Genomic DNA, 19,790 nt, shown 5'->3' on the forward strand with positions numbered 1-19,790 from the left:
TCTAAAGGAATACTAACATCTGTTTTGGGAAATCTGAGAAATTCACAAAATTAGAGTTTGTGAAATCAGAGCTTCTTCCTAGGGCCCTGTGAAGCTGCACTTCTTTGCTACAGCAGGGTTATAACTTTTATTTGACATTTCTACCCACATGTCTATGTACACATGCATATATTTATATGGGTCTCTGGGTTTCAAGCAACTTTTTCATTAGTGTTTTACTATAGTAAAATAGTCTTTGTAGCTGTTGACGATACAGGTTGCCAAAGAGGTCACTGAAAAATATTTGGTCATTCAGAGAGATTACAGTGAAGTGGGGTTTTTAACCCGCTCCCCAGTGCATATAGACCATGTACACTGGGCAAATAAGAGCTGCATGTTTAAGAGCTTTCCCGCGTGTATTTTGTTTAAAGCTGGCATCGTACTGCTGTCCTACAGGTGCGCATACCACATGTGGATGGCACTTAGTTGGCACATTTTCCCACGGAAAGCCCAGCTGGACTTGGGGCAAAGGCTTTGTACTTCCCTTGGAAATCCCTGCTGGTGTCTGCGGATCCACAGGAGCAATTCCAGGGGCTGGACCAGAGGCAGCACTGACACTCCTACAGCTTTCGGTGGCAGAGTACTTACAGGCCCCGTGGCTGGGAGGAACTTTTAAAATAATGACGCCCCTCCTCTGTGACGGTATGGTGATCTATGCCCTCTCCAGATGTGTTTGTGAGTGATGTCAACTCAATGGAAAACCAAAACAAAACCTTGAATTAAAGCGGCAAAGAAAGAAAAACCTCTTTCTGATGATCCTCAGCATCAAAGCGTCCCGGGTCTTTTGTACCAGGCGCTGTGGTTTTAGTCCTTTACATAAACCAGATCCAAAGAGGAACAGAGCAACTGCTGCACTGGACCAGACCAGCGGTTCCTCTCGGTCCTCCAGCTTGTTTCTGGCAGTAACCAGTATGTGATGCTTCAAAGGAAGGTATAAACCAGCGTGATGTTTCTAACACATGGAGGTGACAAGAGAAATCCACTCATGAATGTAGATGCTGCTCTTACGAATATGTTTAAGGCTGAGAAACCAGGGAGCAAGACACTATTTCCCTTTACTCCACTCTTTTTCTTGTTACCTCTTTACCAGCACTCCCAGCATCCCGGCTCCGGTAGGAGAGCCTGCCAGGGAGGCACCATTACCTGCGGGTCCACGGGCCGGAGCAAGGGTGGGGTCCGGGCTGGCTGAACACCGCTAATGCTGAAAGACTCCGACCGAGGAGGCAGGTTGGGGTCTGAAATCCTGTTGGCCACTTTATGGGGCATGGCTGGCGAGCTCTGGCGATTGAGCCGGGAGCGCTCCTCCACCTGCGGCGAGATGGGGACAGTGGGTGAACGCCCCATAAAAAGCCATTTCCAACTGAAAACCAAGGTTATGCATAGATATAGAGAGGAAGCTCTTTTCTCTTGAGGTGTATCATATATACTGTACGATCATGGAATCCAAGTTACCCAGCAGATTGTGCAATAAATGCATTTTAAAGACACCGGAAGGACTATTTGTATTTATGCGCATAATTCGTTTCTGAATATGAAATGGAGAAATAAAGAAAAGGCAACATGCCTCAGAGAGGGGTTTCTAGAATATGACTCCTGAGAAGCTCTTGCTTCTTCTCAAATGTATCTTTAAGCAAGGGGACCCTTTTCCTTCACTACTATAAACACCACGAGGAGTGCTTTTGTTTGATCTGAATGAAAGAATAAACATGGCAGCCAGAAAATGGCTGGCTTTGATCTAGATTTAGTGGGTCTGGCACCATGTCATGTATGGAAGGGGAAAAACCTCTATTACTGATAGAGAAATAAACCCAAAGCCCACTGCTTTCAGTCACCCTTGATTGAAATACAGTGGTTTCAGCTAACCCAGACATACGTGCAATCTGGGTGCTCCTGCAGTTAGACTGTATGCATTGATATTCATGCAGCATATGCTATGCAGAATTCTTCATACCTCAAGATCTGACGTGTATTTTCATTTACATATCATTAACGTGGTAAATACCCTCAGCATGTCTTGATTCCACCATGTAAAAGGCAATCTTTAAAACAGGTTTGCTTGTAAAGAACCACAGTTCTTCTTTAAGTAAATAAATACTCATAAAACAAAAGAGCCATTCCATCAATAAAAATGAATCTTTTCCTCTTTTAGATACTGAGCAGGAGTCAGAGTAAAATTTAGGTGAGAGATCTGTGTTATGGACTCTTTCCCTTCTAGTTCATGAAGGACCACCTGGGCCACTGCTGTGTCCTAACAGGTCGTCACAACTTCCCCAGGTGCTGCCCACTGGCTAGCAGAGGCCGTACAGAGCTCAGTTCAGCGATGCTCATGGGAGTGGATGCAAGAATGGGAAGGGGAGCAGGGCAGGAAGGAGAACTCCCTCTGAACAAGGGAGCAGGAGCATGAGCGCTGGGTCGCAGGCCTGGTCCAGTACATCTCCTTACGAGCCAAGCCTTGGCACGAACGACAGCAGGCAGAGACGGTGCCGCCGCCGAGTCCTCCGGCTGTTTGCAGGCGCTCTCCGGCACGCTGCCAAGCCGTAATGTGCAGCTAATTATGGAGGACTTCAAAGCCTGCGTGGAGGAGAAGGCAGGAGAGTGATGAAATGGGGATGTCTGTGTACTGGGAAGGAGAAAGACACTTGGTTTCCCACTACCAGCATCTCCTTGCTAGCACTTTGCTGCACTAGCACAGCAGAGGATGCTCTTGGGACTCTCCAGCCGTACTCTGTGAAGCCTTACTGACTCCACCATTAGGCAGAGAGGGGGGAAAAAACAGCAAAATCCTGCAGGAATTCATCATTGCTCTGGTTCAAGCCATCTCTAATTGAACTCAAGATTCCCCTCAAACAAGAAGCATCCCTAGCAGCTTCTGTGCAGGTCCCAGAGGAAAGCTGCTGATGTTTTAATACATTACTTCAAAGTGAGAGAAGGGTAAAAGCCATGGGGACTGAAGGAGGAGCTGACGTGCATGTTGGCTGCTGCAGAGAACAGCACGGTTCGTGACACACAGCCAAGCCCTGAGCCCCTGGGAAGCTCTGAGCTGCGGGAAAGCACCACAGGGCCTGGCCACCATGTGGAAAATGTCCAATTAAACCTGTCCCCTCCTTTATGCATGGTCATATAGGGCATGTATCTGTCCAAACCCTTCCTTCAGCTGACCAGGTTTCATTGTCACTGAGAAGTCAGACCTGGCTATCTGCATCACTTTGTTTAGCAAATACTAGTCCATAACAGAAGAGTCAGTAATGGAGAGAGCTGCTAATTACAGTACTACCACTTAAAAGCACGAATGCCACGTCCCTGGCTGGATCATCAGAGGGTCCTGACATGATGTCTGAAAAGGCCCAGCTAGTCCCTGACTGTAAGAAGAGATGTGCTTGGGTAAACAGGGTAGGTCTGGGACAGAACCCAAGCTCTATCCCAAGTTAACTTCCAGTGTATAACCCTTCGCTCCCGAGAAGATGAGTAGAAGGGACAGCAGATGGGGATGTGCAACCATGTCTGTTGGTAGCACTGTTTGATCAGTCTGTTTTGTTTAGCATTTCAAAAAGAGAAATCCATGACTGTGCTCCGGGGAAGCTATGGAAGATGCAGTACAGCCTGGTTCTTAACCCACAGCTTTGTTTTCACCAACAGGCCAGTCCCTTAACAAGGGGATGGAGGGACACAACTGCAACGTGAGCAGCCACAGCCTCACCTTTATGCTTTACCCTACGTCTGCAGGGACTTGGGAGTCACCACGTGGAGACAAGTGAGGTGGGAAAATAAGTGCATAAAGGAGTGGTGTGAAAAGCAGAAAGGGGCATGACATGAGGAGAACTCAGCTGTGTCGATCAAGCTCCTGAGACGGAAGACTTGAGACCAAAGAGCATAAAAACAAGGACAATATAGGATATCATGCAAAATCATCAGGAAATATCCCAATAAGTTCTGCAGAGCCTCCAGAAATTGTAGGCTGAGCGCCAGACTTGCCTTTTCCTTGTTCCCAAAGGAAAACAAAGTCTCAATATTTCTGTTAAATTAGCATGCATGGGTTGGGTATGGAAATTGCTAAACTACAGCAAGAACCATGGTAGGCTGATTAAGTATCAGCACAAGTCTATCTGTATAGCCAGCAAGGATGGTACTTCAATGTATTTCATAGAATAGAAATATTGAAGTACCATCCTTGCTTCAATGTATGCAGCAAAGTAGCCGAATTGTGCTAAAAGTGGGACTATGCAGTAGATAAAACAGGGGATGGAGGCAAGAGGAGTAGTTTTGGGAAGTTCCCAAGGGTGTTGTGTCAAGGCAGTACATCAAACTACTGCTCCCAAGAGCAGAAAGATGCCACAGTCGCTGCTTTGAGCATTTCATTAGAAACCAGACAGAATGACACAGGTAAAGAATAAATAGTCTGGAGAGCTAATTGGTGGAAGATGGAAATGTTCACCAACAACAGGAAACCTCATCTTCCCTATGAATTCAGCAAAGGGTATGAGGCCACATTCTTTTGCTCTTATTCACATTGTACAGTTCCCAACGCCCTGCTTCCAGTGATGGCATCAAAAAAAGACACCTCCCCCATGGAATAGAAGAAATGGGCCTTTGTGTTTGAAATGGAAAGCTAAATCCAGCACTTTTCTCCTTCACCCTAGATAAAGATTCCTTTTTATATATCTTTGTTATAGTTTTGAAGACAGTGCCAGACATACTAATGTTCTAGAAGATTTATTTAAAACCAGGCAATGAAAGACAGAGTTTACTCTCTTTTTCCTGCCTGCTACCTACTCTCAGCAATTCTGCAGATGGACAAGAGACCCAGCTCCGCACAAAGCCCCAGAGGCACCACCCAGGTGGAAGCCTCTCCTGTCAGAGGTGGCTCAGCACATCTGGAACATCTCATCTGCAGACTCACTTACCAAACCACTTCTCCCACTGGAAAAGATGGAGAATGATGCTACAACTCCATGAAAATGCATCGTCTGGCACATCACCACCAAAAGACTCTGAAGACTAAATCGGAAGGGAATGAAGGAGAAACCCAAGGGAGTATAAAGAGGTGAAAAGAGTTTTTGACACCCACATTTATCTCTGTGATGTTTCAGAAAGGCTAAGAACTGTTCGTATTATTGGCCTTTGCTTAGCAATGGACAGCTGATTGAATTTCTTGAGCATTTGATGCTTGCAGGTATTGTGGGTGCAGCTGAGGGCTGTCAAGAGGAAAGACCAGGAGACAGCTACATGTTGGATGCACATCATATCTCTGCCAGCACTAAAGGTGCTAGACATTTGGCAGCAGAGCAGTGATCCTGCTTAGTAGGAAGAACAGGCGAGTTATTAAAAGATCCTTCTGCCCAGGAGTAGGGTTACAAAATTAAACCAAGTAAACACAAGGAACTTAATAGCAAGAGTGGACACCAGTGCTACTAGAGCCACCACAAAGAGATTAAGGAGAAAGAGTTTGCACATGATTCTGAAACCGCACTGCAGACAATGCATGTTTTCATCTTTTCAAGACTATTCAGCCAGGCAATAATTAATATTCAAGATCTCACAACTGGTACAACAATTCCCTCTTTTTACTGGAGAGAAAAAGAAAATCAGCAGTGTGGCTTGCCTTCCTGAAAATCATAAAAGAAAAGCAGCCCCAAGACATACAGCCTTGAGCACAGGAGGAAGAGCTGTCTGATCCCTGTTTGACTATGGGGAACTGAATTAGTGATCAGCAAGGAAACCCCGCTACAGCCACCCTCTGCACTCACCCCTGACCCTCAGCAGACTTGTGGACATGCCAGGAAGGAGCATCAGGAGCCCCTGGCATGTCCACAAGTCCCCAGCTACGGCTGAATCCCTCCAGGAGGGATCCATCCTCCTCCTTGCATGCCCTCATGGATAAACCTCCTTCCTCCACTCTCTTTGCCTGCACAAACGTACACACAGATGCTCACACACTGCACTGAACTGGAAGCGTTCCAGCACAGCTAATGGCATCTGCTGGAGGCCAACCCAGCAGAGTGCAATCTGCCGTACGTATTTCGGACCAAACCTTGAGCCCAGCCCTGTGGATGCAGACAAGGATCGCCACGCTCCTCGCTCTCGCCTACCTCCTTGGCCCACGCTGGTTTCTCGCTGGCATTTATCCCTTCTTTGTAATGGTAGAGGGGTTTCTTCTCTGCCGGCCTCTGGTCCTGCCGCTGCTGCTGCTGCTGCAGGGAGACCAGGTAGTCCCGCTCCTGCTGGAGCTGCCTCTGCAGCCTCTCCGCTTGCCGCTGCTCCTCCAGCTGCTTGCGCTTATACTCCTACCCAGAAGAAGAGACAGTGACACGGGTGCCCGGCCAGCCTGTAAATGCAGGGCTGCAAACTGCAGAGTTATCTGTTTGGGTGGAAAATGGGGCCTGAGTATCTGAAAGCCTATGTTCTGGCAAAGCCCATTGATTTGAAAGATTTTGGGGACTGAGCTGAAAGCTCCCTCCTCAGCTGGGAGGACGGAGCCAACAAATTCGGAGTTGTGACGCTGGTGTTGGCACTTTGCAGCCAGCAAACTGCCCTGTCTGCTGGGAATGGGGGGTGCAGGCGCTGCCTCGCCAGGGAAACCCTGCGAGACCCTCCAAGGGCTGATGTCCACTTAGGAGTTACCACTGACTTTGCCCAGATTTTTCTGGATGGAAAGAGTGAAGAATCAAACTGATGAGGTGCCAAACATCACCGGGTTAGACAAAACCCAACTGAATCCAACTCCTCTGTAGGACTTATTCATTGTTCGTGGGAAGGGCTGCACAGAAGAGCCAACTGTATGATCTTTCTGGATCCCTACTGCTCTATGAGGTTTAATGAATAAGTCATTTTGAAAGGGCTTTTTTAAAAGGCAAGGGCTTGTGTGAGGGTTTTTCTTCCCCTAAATAAAATTAATAGCAAGAGCAAAAAAGAATAATCCCTGTGGATTAAAAGAAAATGCAGTGAGAGTTAAAGCGTAACTCAAAAACAAATTAAATAAAAAAGAGGGTGTCTAGAACGCAAACAGCACAAGGGTATACACTGGTCCTGCGAGAAAATGAAAACAAAAGCCTTCACTCAGAATATGAAAACCCACCCATGGCAGGGTGGGTTTGCTGAGTGCAGGCACACGACAGCTCAACCACACTCCAACATGCTGCAAACAGCCTTCAAAATGACGCGGCAACAACGAGGGCTGCTCCTCTCCCGAAGGCACGAGCATGCCGGAGTGGAAGGGATGCAACGAGAGCGCCGTGCACCACGAGGGGACCCAGCCCGAAGCGGCGGCGGGGGAACTGAGGCATGCTCGCGGCCACGGTGTCCCCCACGCCTCGGCATGGCAGGAGGCACTCGGGGGACGCGGGTGCACATGCGGATGCGACACAGGCAGAAAGCGTCAAGCGTGGCCGGGGCCTCCTATTTACCAGAAGTAGTGCTTGCTCCTGCAACAACTGCTGCTGCAGGATCTCTAACTGTCTCTGCTCCTCCTCTAACTGTCGCCTGATGTACTCCTGGAGGCATGGGCAGCAAGGATCAAAGGAAAAAAGAGAGAGAAGGTGAAAGAGCCAGTATTTCCCAAGAGGAAGGAGAATGAGGTGGGCACCCACATCCACCCTGCCCGAGAACCATCGCCAATCGGCCCGGGCACCCTCTGTCCCTGCCCAAAGAGCCCAGGGTGTCCACCACTCTACAAGGGGCCTCTGAGGGTAAAGAGTGAAAACCACTGGGAAATGGCAAACATTAACTGGGAACACCACAAAACCCCACCCCGGGAACAAGCAGGTGGAAAAAACCTGCATCAAGTGTTTCCACACCTGCGGGCCAGCAAGTGGATCCACACAGAAATAAATGATGGCAGTGGAAAGCGACACACGCGGCGTTAACAATTAAGCAATTTGCTCTCAAGTAGCAAAAAATATGAGTGTTTATGAGAAAAGCTCTGATTAGAGGAAGAGGCATCTGTGACAAAGGCAATCACCCCGCTCCCGCCAGGTTACCTGCTCGTGCTCTGCGCGCCGCCGCTCCTCCTCCCGCCGCATCTGCTCCTCGTAGTGCCGCCGCTGCTCCCGCTCCTGCTGCTTCCGCAGCTCCTTCTCCCGCCTCTGCTGCTGTGGGGGCAGAAGGCACAGGTCAGCACCCCCGCTCCTCTTCCTGGGACCTCAAAGTCCTTTTTCCTCATGATTTTCGGGAAGCCACCTTGCCCAGCAACCCACAACGCTCCCGCCTATCCAAGGAGATGCTTTGCCAGCATGTTTGGCTGGTAGAGGGGCTTCTCAATCCCACCCCATCCTCATGCACTCACGTAGAACCCATAGCATCCTCCCGGCCAGCACTGGACCGTGCACCCAACCCCATTTCTTCTCCCACTTGCAGATGAAGCCACGTGGACAGCACGTGATCCCCACTTACCAGCGTGCCTGACCAGTGGGTTAATCAGGCCTCAGACACCCGGGAAGTGTGGGAGGTGTGCACGAGCCCAGCACTTGTGGGGAGCTTGTGTCTCAGCCCCAAACCCACCCGTGAGGATGAGGGAGGGTGCTGGGGAAGCTACTGCCTGCTGAGAGGGGAACACATCCCTCTTAATGTTTGTAGAGACCAGAAACTAACACAGACAACCCCAAATCCAAGGGTTTTTCCTTTTTGAAACACAAAATGAGCTTCCCTTGCCGTCCTCAGGCCACCGCAGCCCTCTCCCTCCTGGGCTGTCACATCCCTACTTGCTCAGCTCTGTAGCATCTCTGCCAAGAGAAATCAGGGGCATTTTGGGGTGATGATGACCTACAGCCTGCTGTGAGCCATCCAGGGTGCCCCAGGCACCCAGGTGACACCCGCAGCTGCCACACCCCCTGCTTTTAACCCGGTGTAACTCCTCCAGCTACCCGAACCACCCTGCTCTCATTGTGGGGGGAGCAGGGGCTCGCAGCAAAATGCTGCAACGCTCTGCCTGGGAAGCAGAGGGTCCGCAGACTGCTCCGCACCGCAGCCCACAGCTGGCACATCAGCAGAGGGCACTCAAATGCCGATATTGGCTACTGGGGCTCTGCAGCCTGCCAGAACTCCATCATGTGCTGGGTGCAGCAACATGCACGCAGTGCTAACAAGGAGGCAACGCGTTGAAGCATAAACCTGGTCCTTTATTCTCCCTTTTTCCTTTTTTTTTTTGTTCCCCGTTGCCGACACACAGCAGCTGAGCAGACTGCAGTGGCGAGGCAGGCACTGGAGGGGTTGGCTACGCCACACATTCGCTAAATCACGTGGAGGGCTGGGGCCGGCAGCTGACTACACGGCTCTGCCCAAGGAGCTGGCTGAGCTATCTGGAGACAAAGATGCATCCACTTTAAACTGCTGCTGCTCTGCAGTAAAGCTGCACTGTATATACAGATGGATTTGAAATCTATATCTATATAGATATCTATATATATATCTTCTATGTATCTATAAAGATACCTTCTACATAGATATCTATCCCTATTATAGATATCTATCGATACAGATATTAGATATTATATAGATCTATCTCTAGAATACGTATCTAATACAACAGATCCATCTCTAATAGATGTATTTATAATAGATATCGAATAGATCTACTCTGTTCGATATCTATTATAGATATTATAATTCTATTCTATATCTATTCCATATTCTACTCTACTTTCTATTATATATCTCTACCTCTCTCTCAATAGATATCTATAGATATCTTTATAGATAGACAGCTATAAAGATAGATATATCTATAAATAAGATGCATAGATATTTTAACAAACATTTAAAGACACCCCCACATTTCAATACAGGGAGGAGCCACTGCCTGTCTTGTTGCTACCTCCTCATCCCCAGGTAACATCCACAGCCGCCCTGCGCAGGGACTCTGATGATCTCTAGCTGAACGTTCGAGCTGCAGCAGCACAGCTTTAGTGCCACCTATAGCCATATTTATCAGTGCTGTTCCACTCGCCTCCGGGAAGGAAAATTGCATTCAACCTGAAATAACCTGCCAGCTCCAGACTGCGGCGTGTCCCACGCCAGGCGCAGTCACTCGCACTGCCCACGTACGCTGGGGATGCATGTGTTACTCCGCGCGTACGCCCGTCCTCGCCGCGCGCAATGCGAACGTAGGGCTGTTTGTAGTTTTTTGAACTCTGTACTAGAAACTGCAGAGGATATGCCACCAGGACATGGCAACTCTGCAGCAGTAACGGTAATACACGGGATCGCTTGGCTTTGCCAGCACTCCCTGACCTCCGCAGAGGGGGCTGTTGGTGATGGTCACTGTTCCCATGCACTCAGGAGCACGGATCTTTTGACTAACAGGTTGAATAAACATTATTCTGAGCTTCCAATCACAGAGTATATCACACTGGTTCTGGGGTGGATTTTAATGGGTTTTTTTTTAGTTAAAATGGCATGCTGCTGAATAAAGCACATAATGCTTGTGTAGGCTGGGCTTGGCTGGCAGGAGGCAAGGCCCTGAATGCCACAGTTATTTCTTAAGTAAAAATCACCCGATCGGTCTTTATTTCCAATCCGGCTGGCAAACAAAGCCAAAACCCTCCAAGAAAGGAGACAAAAGCATTTTTCCCAGGGAGGAAACATCATACCACCATCTTTCCAGGGTACCATATGCCCAGCAGCCCTAGCAAGCTTGCCCCACTTCTGGCCTTGCTCCTGCAATGCAGCATCTAACCACCAGCCTCCTGCACACCTAAAAGCCTATTTAACCCCAGGAGCTGGGAATTGAGACCCCCAGACACAGTTTTCTTTCAAAGCCAGGCCTAATGCTCTTCTGGATATTTAAAGGACCTCTGCACCCTGCTGTAGACAGCCTCTCTGGGCTGAGGCTGTGAGCAGGATGCAATACATACATTTACTGAGGCCAGGAGCATAGTGCTTCCCTCCAGCTCAACAGTGGTTTTGTCAGGTCACATTATAAGCAAGTCATTTGTCACGGTTGCATTATGAGCACCTTCAGCTAAACACTTCACCGCCGTTTCAGCAGAGTGGGGTTGACTCGGCAGCAGCACAGTCGCTCAGCTGCCTTCCCCGTACAGTCCCACTTTGGCAGCTGGTGAACATCTGGAGAGGACCTGGCTCTGCAGTGGGCAAAGCCTCCAGCAATGCCCCCATCTCCTCTCCACTCTGCTCATGCCAGTGCCAAGCAGCACCAGGATGATGGGGACCCTGTTTGAAGCAGGGATTGAGCCCAGTGAGATGCAGCTGAAAACTGCATGTGGAAAGGAAAAAAAAAAAAAAAGGAAAGATTCAAAGATCTCCTTTTATTTGCCTCCTTTCCTCCCTGTTTTCTGTCCTCCCTCTCCCACTGCAACTGCACACTTCCCACATTTCTCCAAGCTTGAAACTACTGTGTGTATTTACACTATCCAGATCTATTATTCATGCAAGGCAAGAGCGCCAATTAATTAGGCCTGCATTTATATAACTCTGCAGGTAAAGCTATATGTAGCTGCTTGTAAGCCAGAGCGGGATCTTATTTGCGCTGCACTAGAAATGACAGGTTTTAAATATTGATGAGGGAAGACACACAAAGGCAAAACCTCTGGTGGAAAAGCCCTTAGAGGCCTGGCATGAAACAAGGACTTCAAAGGAGCAAGCTCACTTTGCTAGATCAGACGCATTCAGGACTACGAGCGATTGGAGAGCTGCAGCCACCCCACAAACCTGGTGAGCTCAGAGAGGCTTGCAAGAAGAGGCTCCTGGAAACCTTGGCTGCTGCTCCCAAACACGAGCGTGAGCCAGCAAAGAAGTGGAAGGGGAATTCCAAGTGACAAATGAAAACAAATATTCTAGGTGGTTGCGTTGTTGTGACAGGCTCATTTATCTGTGCCACCAGGGAAAGAGTGACTATGGCTGGAACATCATCTTTCCTGACACACCAAGCACTGGAGCACGGAGAGGCGTTTCCCACTGGTAGAGAAACTGGGTCAGAACTTCCTACCATGGCAAATGGGAATCTGATACACTCTGAACCATTGCAGGAGTTTTTAGTCAGGTTCATCATGAAGGGATGCTCCATGCAGGAAAAGGCTTATGCTTCAGAAACTGTGAGTTCTACACGCTTTCTAACTAAAGAAAAACTGGAGAGACATAAGGCTTAGCACATATCTGTACTACAGGAGCTGCTGTAATGCAGGTCTCCTTGGAAATGGGTACAGGACTGCTGCCAGGACCACTGCAGTGCCCCCATGTACCCATAGTGCTGTGAGGAGGTTGTCATCTTAATGAAAATGTTCCTACAAGCTATATGACAGCTGCATATGCAGAAGAAAATAACAATTACCATTTTAGCTAACCTAAGTTTATCTATAATTAATTACTGGAATTTTTTTGCCTTGCTTTGTAAGAGCTTTCAGTAGACGGTCTTCTGCTGGTTAACATACAAAGGAGCTGAAGCAATTTTTTACCCCCTAAACATCCATCTCTATAACTGCACTGAATGAAACCTCACATGCTTAGATTTGCCTTGTACGTTCCCTGTAAAGATCTGACCTTCATTTTATACCTAGAAAGGGAAAAAAATCCACAACATGGCAGAAAAATGAGGTTACGTAAAGCTCTCCCTGACTACATCTGCCCACTGCTGCCAAGGGGTCTGCACAGAGATTTGTCTCGCAGGATCCCTAATGCTCCTGACCAAAAGACGTGTTATTCCTACAGCTCAGCTGGAGTTTTGGTGGTTAAACCGGTGCAGCAGGGCTCATCCTGTGCCAGCAACAAATGGAGGGCTTATTAGGGAACTATATATATCCAATATATGTATACACAGGGAAAAATTAAAATATATTCAAGCCTATTCACCCTTCTGCATTACACAAATATTTTCCTTAGTGCTATTTGATCTATTGATATTTAATTCTCTAATTTGGGTTTTTTTTGCGGTTAGTTCTGGTGCACATTTTGAATTCATGAGACCAACTTTCTGCATGAGGGAAAACAAAGCTGCAACTCTACTCCCATGCAGGTCCCAGTTTCAAAGCTAGCTTAGGGATTTTTACTTCCACCGCAATTAAAGACAGCTGCAAATCTAAAACTCTTTGGCTGCCTGGAAGAAGATTCAGCCTTAAAGAAGGAAATCGGTCAGCTGTTGAAAAAGGAGACCCAACCCAAGCATCCAACAGATGCAAGGAGGCACGCTAAGGATGGCAGCAGGTCTCAGGGGCAGCACAAAGTGCATCAACAGACCACCAGAAGATTTCCTCTCTTGACTTTTTTATATATGCATTTGATGTTATTGACGGAGCAACATTAGAAGATGGTGGATTTCCCCAAAAGGGCCCTAAAATGAGAGGTACTTTGTGAGAGGTTCAGAATCCCTGATTAGGAAGATCAAGACGACAGAAAAAAAACAGGATTCCTTCATTTTGAGCTCTACTGGGTGAGGAAACAGAAATGGTAGGAGCGCTATCCCTGGCAGTATTTAAAGACAAGATTGGAAAACTACAAAAAAAACCCTACTGAAGGTCTGTGCTGACAGAAGAATGGACCGGTTATCCCACTAACAGGCCTTTCTCCAGCTCTTTTGTTGTGCATCTCCAGTACAAATGAACTCCAGGCATTTTTTGAGCTTGGCACCATTCTGAGTCAATCCTCCTGGTGCTGCACTTGGGCCCAGCTGATGCACTCGCTCACCCTGGCCACCTTCATAGCATCTTATGATGAGTTGGGGCTCTTTCTATAAACACAGTAATATGCCTGGCAGTATTAAACAGGCTGACTTAAGAAGCCCCAAAAGCCACCAGCCCTAAGTGTTTATTTGTCCTGGATGCTCTATTGGATTTTAAAGGTCAACTTTATTTTGAAAATACAGCAATCTGAGTCTTTCACTGGTGTCTCCTCCCAGAGATCTGCTGGTACAGTGCTGCCTACTGCAGACACACCCCATCTTAGTCAGACCATAAAGTAGCATGGAAGAAATCCTGTTCCCATTAACCAAAATAAATCCAGAGCCAAGAGTCAACAACTGAAGTTAGTGCAAAGACAGCATAAGAAAAAGGCCAAAAGGCAACAGCCTGGCTGCTATTGAAGCCTCTGGGTGCTGTTGTGATGGGTGTGAGAGCTGGAGCAAAACTGCAGTGACATAGATGGAGGGTGCTGGGTGCCTCCGGGTGGGGGTATCAAACTCTGCACAGCTGTGACAGCTGCTGTTTGGTACCTCTGTCTGGCCATCAGATGCTTCCTGCCCCAAAATATACGGGAAGAACAAACACCAAACTATATCCAGCACTGGCTGGCTGTGCTAGAAGTTGTGGGACAGCCTGGGGGTACAAACCCTCCCGTGTCCGTGTCTGTGGGCTGAGGCAGCATCCCTCCCCAGGGCAGACGCTGGACTCCTCCACGAGCAGGAAGCTCAAGGGAAGGATGCTCAAAGCTGCTTGTGTGTCTCCTCTACCCCACTCCCTGCAGGAGCAACAAAACTTTCTCTTTGATAATCTCTGCCTCTACTATTTCTCTAGTTTTCCTACAGCAGCCCATGGCAGATACACGACACCTTGCAGCTGGCAAAGCCACAGACGGCTGCGCTGGGGACTGTCCCTCCTAACCGCTGCCACAACCCACCGCGTTTGCCACAGAGGGTTTGTACCTCTTCAAGGACTCCTGCTTTAATCCTCACCATAGCAACTTGGCTATGTTTCTTGCTGGCCATGCAAATTGTGTCTAATAGAGAGAAGAGATCATTTTACTCCATGGCTGGAGGTGAGGCTAAACCTGGCTAGACAGACCTGAGAAGGTGCTGGGGCCAGTGCGCAGCTGCCTGCCCTGCCCTCATCCTGGCTGAGCCCACGGGGCTGATCATGCCGGTGGCCCCACGCCAGGACAGGCAGAGGATGCCCCTCTGTTACAGTCCCACTGTCTTTCCCCACTTCTCCGACATGGCAGAAGCATGAAAATGCCTCTTCACCAGTTTGCTCCAGCAGATAGATACCTCCCTTTCAATTTAGGTCCAAAACTTGCAAGGCGGCTGAGAAGAAGGCAATGGGTGAAGAGCCCAAGGGGGCTGTTAGAGCCACCAGAAACAGAGGCATTGATTTTAAATCCCGGCTATGGTGGCATTACCTTTTAATGTCATGGGGGAAAGAACGGGGGGAACCAGCAGAGCTCAGGGGGGCTGCACACAGCCTGGCCCCACAAGACAACACCATTGTCGCTCAGGGCAGAGCTTGCCAGCTTAGCAAGGGGATTAGTCCTCCATTCAAAACCTTCATAGGAAGCAGCGAAGAGAGAGAACAATTTTCTTCTATGTGAAGAGAACATATTAATACAGCAGCAAGCATTGTATTCATTACAGGATTGCAGCTAATCTGGTGTCTGCTTTTATTCTGCTGTTGTTCTGCTCCTGTACCACTTGCAGCAAGCAGACTGGGACAAAGGCAGAGCCAGGCTTCCTTATGACAGTCCTCAGATAAACATCCATTGGGGCAGGGGATTTCGGGGTGCGTTTATGTGCAAACCTTGTCCTCTCTCCAAGCAGCTCACCAGCTCTGGGAAGGGTGCAGGACGCAAGGAAAGCCTGACCTACAACGTATTGAACACACGGTGCTCTGTGCCCTGACAACATGACAGACCTACATATTTACCAGACTGAAAAAATGCTTTGCCTGCAATTTGCCCGTGTTGGTTTTCACCCCAGAGGGGCTCAAGAGGACCACCTCGAAGAGGAGCCATACCATCACCATCATCACCACCATCAGCTGCCTGAAATTCTTTTCTGTCTGTGCCCCTGGCCTGGGGGCATTACCCAGTGCAGGGAGAGTTGGGTTAAACATAACAGACACTCTGGCTCATGCAAATTAAGGGGGTGGCTGCTCTAATAGTCCATTTACTGCAAGTCCTTTTTTCAGACATATCGGTGACCTCTTTGGAAAGCTAATTCAATTACCCTTAAAGTATGAACCCTTTAATCAGACACTTGGGATGAGTTCAGTGTGAGGCAATGGGTGTCTGTGCAAAACCCCACCAAAAACCCAAGATCAGGGGAAAAGCTCCCTTATTTTTTGGTAGACTTCTGCAATCCAAGAACGAGGAGCTAAACTAAAAGCGAGCGCTTCCTACAGAGTATGCAGCCAGGCTGAGAAGCTCAGGGACACCCAAAGTCACCCGGTCAAATCCTGCAGCTGGATTTTAAATGGGGTGGATAATTTTATGACCGATCGCATTTGTAGCTGGTATGTTAAGACAAGGGTAATGAAATCTTATGCTTCGGGGCACATATGGATCATTGCACAAGTCAGGCAGGCATCTGCCCCTCCCCTGCAAGAGAAATTGTAATTGGCAGGGACTGGAAGGACTGAAGTTGAAATTAGGGATTAAAGGGGACACAAGTGGCATATGGATCTGGGGAAAGGGCAAATGGAGCTTTTCAGCTTCTTCTCAACTGTAACAGTCCACAGCAGCAAACAACGATAATGATCTTGACGGATGCCTGGACCAGTAAGAGTTTTGCCCACCTCGACTGAATACAGCTATCACCTCAATAATGGGCTAAGCCTGCTCAGTAGTTTCAGGGATCCCTTTAAGTTTGTATTTCAAGGGTTTATTTATAGTAAACCAGCTCTATTACTTTCAGGAGATGGCAACACTTACTGTGGTGAAGAGAGTGGCTGGAGGCAGGTATGCAAAAACGATGAGCAGGAGAGTTTGACCAGTGTTAACAAAACATTTGGGGTTACCGACTAGAGAGGTTAGGACATGATCTTCTTACATCAGGCTGAGAATAGTCACTTGGGACCTGCTACTAGAGATCCCGCTCTTTCACCCAACACCAGCCTCCGCCAGCCCATTGCTCGGCTCTGGCCAGTTACCTCCTCCAGCCTTCGCCGCTGCTCCTTCTGCTCCTCGATCCGCTTCTGCCGCTCGGCCAGCAACTGCCGCTTGTGCTCCTCGTTCTCCCGCTGCTGCTGCTCCAGCTGCTGCCGGCGCAGCGCTTCCGACCGCTCCTTGTTCGCCAGCTGCAGCCTCAAGAAATCTCGTCTCAGCGTCGACTCCCCGGGCAGGTTTAGGATGGAGCTGCGTAGGAAAGAAGCATCAGAGAACATCCCCTCCCTGCATCCTTAAACCTCTTGCCAGGGGGAGTTCTGCGTGATTTTCTCCCTTTCATCCCGACAGCATCCGAATACCCAACAGAGGTTGGGCAGCAGCAGATGGAGGGATGGGGGTACCACAGGGCAGCAGACACAGCACTCTGTTCACGGCTCACCAGTAATTTATTTGCTAAAGGCTTCCTTTGCATGAAGTTTCTAACCAAAGCCTCTTGTGCTGCAGTGGCACACACTATATTTAAGTGTTCACAAAGCACATTTAGCATGAATCATTGCCAGCTATTAAAATACTACATTATCTCGGTGAAATAATGGAATAACCTGATATTAATTACAACGGCTCTGAAAAATGGCACCAAAGAAAGTTCCAGCCCTGCCGAGCTTGTAGCAGCACCGGGGCAGTTTCATGGTGAAAACTGACATGGAAAGAGGGAGTTACACTTGGATGTAAGGAATCACATTTTAAAGAGTCTTCATTAATTTCACCTCACATTTTTTCCACATCTATGTACCCACACTCCCACGACAGCACCACACACACTGCAGATTCCACAGGTGATGGGGTACCCGGGTCTTCTTCCCCAGCTTTTGGCTAAGGTCATCTATAGCACCAGTTTATACCCACGTACCATCTAGCAGAGGGAATGTATCCTGTTCTGTCAGGGAACAGGACTCAGTGCTCAAACTGTCCTTTTTCCACTTTTAGTTCATATGAGCCTGTAATCCAAGCTGATTTTATACAGAGTTATAGAGACGTAAGGGCAGAAATGAAATGGTGATTCTTACCTGGGCTCTCCAGAGTCATTTTCCTCCTCCTCCTCCTCACTTCCACTGTACTCATACTCTGTCTCATCTAGGAACAGAATTGCTCATCAGTGCCCTTTGCTGGACTCATTTGTTTTTCCAGCAGTTGAAAACCCCAGAGCTCTGAAGGCAGAACAGACAACTCTCTTTTTCTTGCATGGCAAAGAATAAACAGCATTATTTCTCTGCATTTTCTGTTTTTACGAGGTGCTGGAAGGCCAGGGAAGCACAGGTGGTCTCCCTGGGTGCTGGCACTTCACATGCCTGTGCTGGCTGGGAAGGGGGATGCAGTCCTGGCCAGAGCACTGCGGGAAGCACCAGCACAGGGGGCAACAGCCCCAACAACCACAGACACTCAACAGGAAGATTGCAGGGTGTCCATAAAATAAGAATTTATCCCCATATGACAGTGAGTGACTCCTTTCTTCAGGGGGGTTCTTCAAAGTGAGGTGCACCACAGATATTCAAGCCACAGGCACTGGAAGGTGGGATTTAAGTATGGCTCTGGAGGCACCAACTCCTCTCTCCCTAAACATATGCTCTTCCTGTGCAAATCCATGTATTTTCCAAGCAATGAAGACATCTACATAAAAGCACAACTGCAATGTTGTGCTACATACTGTGATTTCTATTGGGATATCATCTTTATCAGATGAAGGGAATGATAGTAAAAGAAAGGCTTGCATTTATCCAATTACTCTCCATCTCTAGGGTCCAACCTTCATTTGCCAGACTAAACACATTTAATACTTCACTGGGATCCCGTTTTATTGTTTTGATTGTAGTGAAATCTATTACAAGGGGCTGGAAGGTACACATGAAAAATTAATACCACTACCAATAAGAAGAGAAATAGCAACATATTAATTTGCTGGATTCTACAAATGAACTTTCGAATTACAATTCAGTTCACAAGCAGCCGAATACTTTAACAAGTTTCTTCGGCTATCTGATCTTCCTTTCAGAGGACTTTGATAGGGCCCGGAGAGTTCACTGAAAACATTCAGTTTAATAGGTTATGCGTAGTCAACGGAATTGCTCTGGGGCAAGGGTCTTATCTAGATGTTCATTTGCACAACTCTGCTCATCACTGGTGTAGCATGAATGTCACATAGATCAACAGACTTGGCATGAAATACGTGAGCTGGGAAAAAAATCAGTTTAGCAGCTTCTCCCTCCTACACGCCACTGCATATATACGCAGACGTAAATTTTATACACATTTTAATGAATCAAAGCTTAAATGTTCCATGTGGAAATTACCACCTGGGCAAAATAAGACATCATTTTTCATCAGGAAAAAAAGGATTTAAAACCACTGATTAGCTCTAATGACAGTCATCTGTAGGCTTTGTATGAACACCAATTGTTTTGTTATGGATACTTATTTTCGTTTCAGTGACTGAGAGGAATCAAATCAAACAAAATAATCTGACCCCAAAACCTTAAGAAGCATGGTCACACAGAAGGACCACAACTATTTAACTCAACCAGTTTGCGAACAAACTTAGCCATCTGAATAAGGGAAACTGGTACTGAGACTGTGAGAAACCCAGACTTCTTTGCCTTCCTTCTACCCACATCTTTCGCCCGCATAGATGCACCTTGGTCTACACTAGGGATCTCCAAGCACACGGCAGAGGTCAAGGATTGCCCAGAGTACTGCTTCTCCACTAACCCTTCTCTCTTCTCCACTAACCTTTCTCGCCTCGCTTCTTTTTAGTCCTGTCGATGTGGTCCTTGAGCTGGATGCGGACCTGCCTTTCGTTGGGCTGGTCTCGGATGAAGGGGTGCTTCATCAGCTGCTCCGTGGTTGGTCTCTGGCTGTGGTTCTTCACTAGGCAGCTCTCAATGAAGGACTGAAACTTTTTAGACCTGGCCAAGGACAGAAAGAAAGGTACAGAAAAAACAGGT

The 19,790-nt window shown here is 47.9% G+C and overlaps 1 protein-coding gene across 6 annotated transcripts in view; it reads right to left on the reverse strand.

Moving 5' to 3' along the window:
- The window catches only part of TNIK (TRAF2 and NCK interacting kinase), a 163,859-nt gene that overhangs the window by 31,564 nt on the left and 112,505 nt on the right, over positions 1-19,790 (reverse strand). For 4 of the 6 annotated variants that reach the window (XM_074878506.1, XM_074878502.1, XM_074878505.1 and 1 more), the window contains exons 10-16: positions 19,576-19,751; positions 17,859-17,925; positions 16,836-17,040; positions 8,013-8,123; positions 7,440-7,526; positions 6,126-6,320; positions 1,183-1,347 (exon numbers count right to left, since the gene is read on the reverse strand). In XM_074878506.1, coding sequence (XP_074734607.1) covers positions 1,183-1,347; positions 6,126-6,320; positions 7,440-7,526; positions 8,013-8,123; positions 16,836-17,040; positions 17,859-17,925; positions 19,576-19,751 — 1,006 coding nt within the window. The remainder of the gene's footprint in view (positions 1-1,182; positions 1,348-6,125; positions 6,321-7,439; positions 7,527-8,012; positions 8,124-16,835; positions 17,041-17,858; positions 17,926-19,575; positions 19,752-19,790) is intronic. The other 2 variants (XM_074878504.1, XM_074878503.1) reach the window with 1 other exon arrangement.

This window comes from Strix uralensis, chromosome 9, assembly GCF_047716275.1.
Source record: "Strix uralensis isolate ZFMK-TIS-50842 chromosome 9, bStrUra1, whole genome shotgun sequence".
Lineage (NCBI taxonomy): Eukaryota > Metazoa > Chordata > Aves > Strigiformes > Strigidae > Strix > Strix uralensis.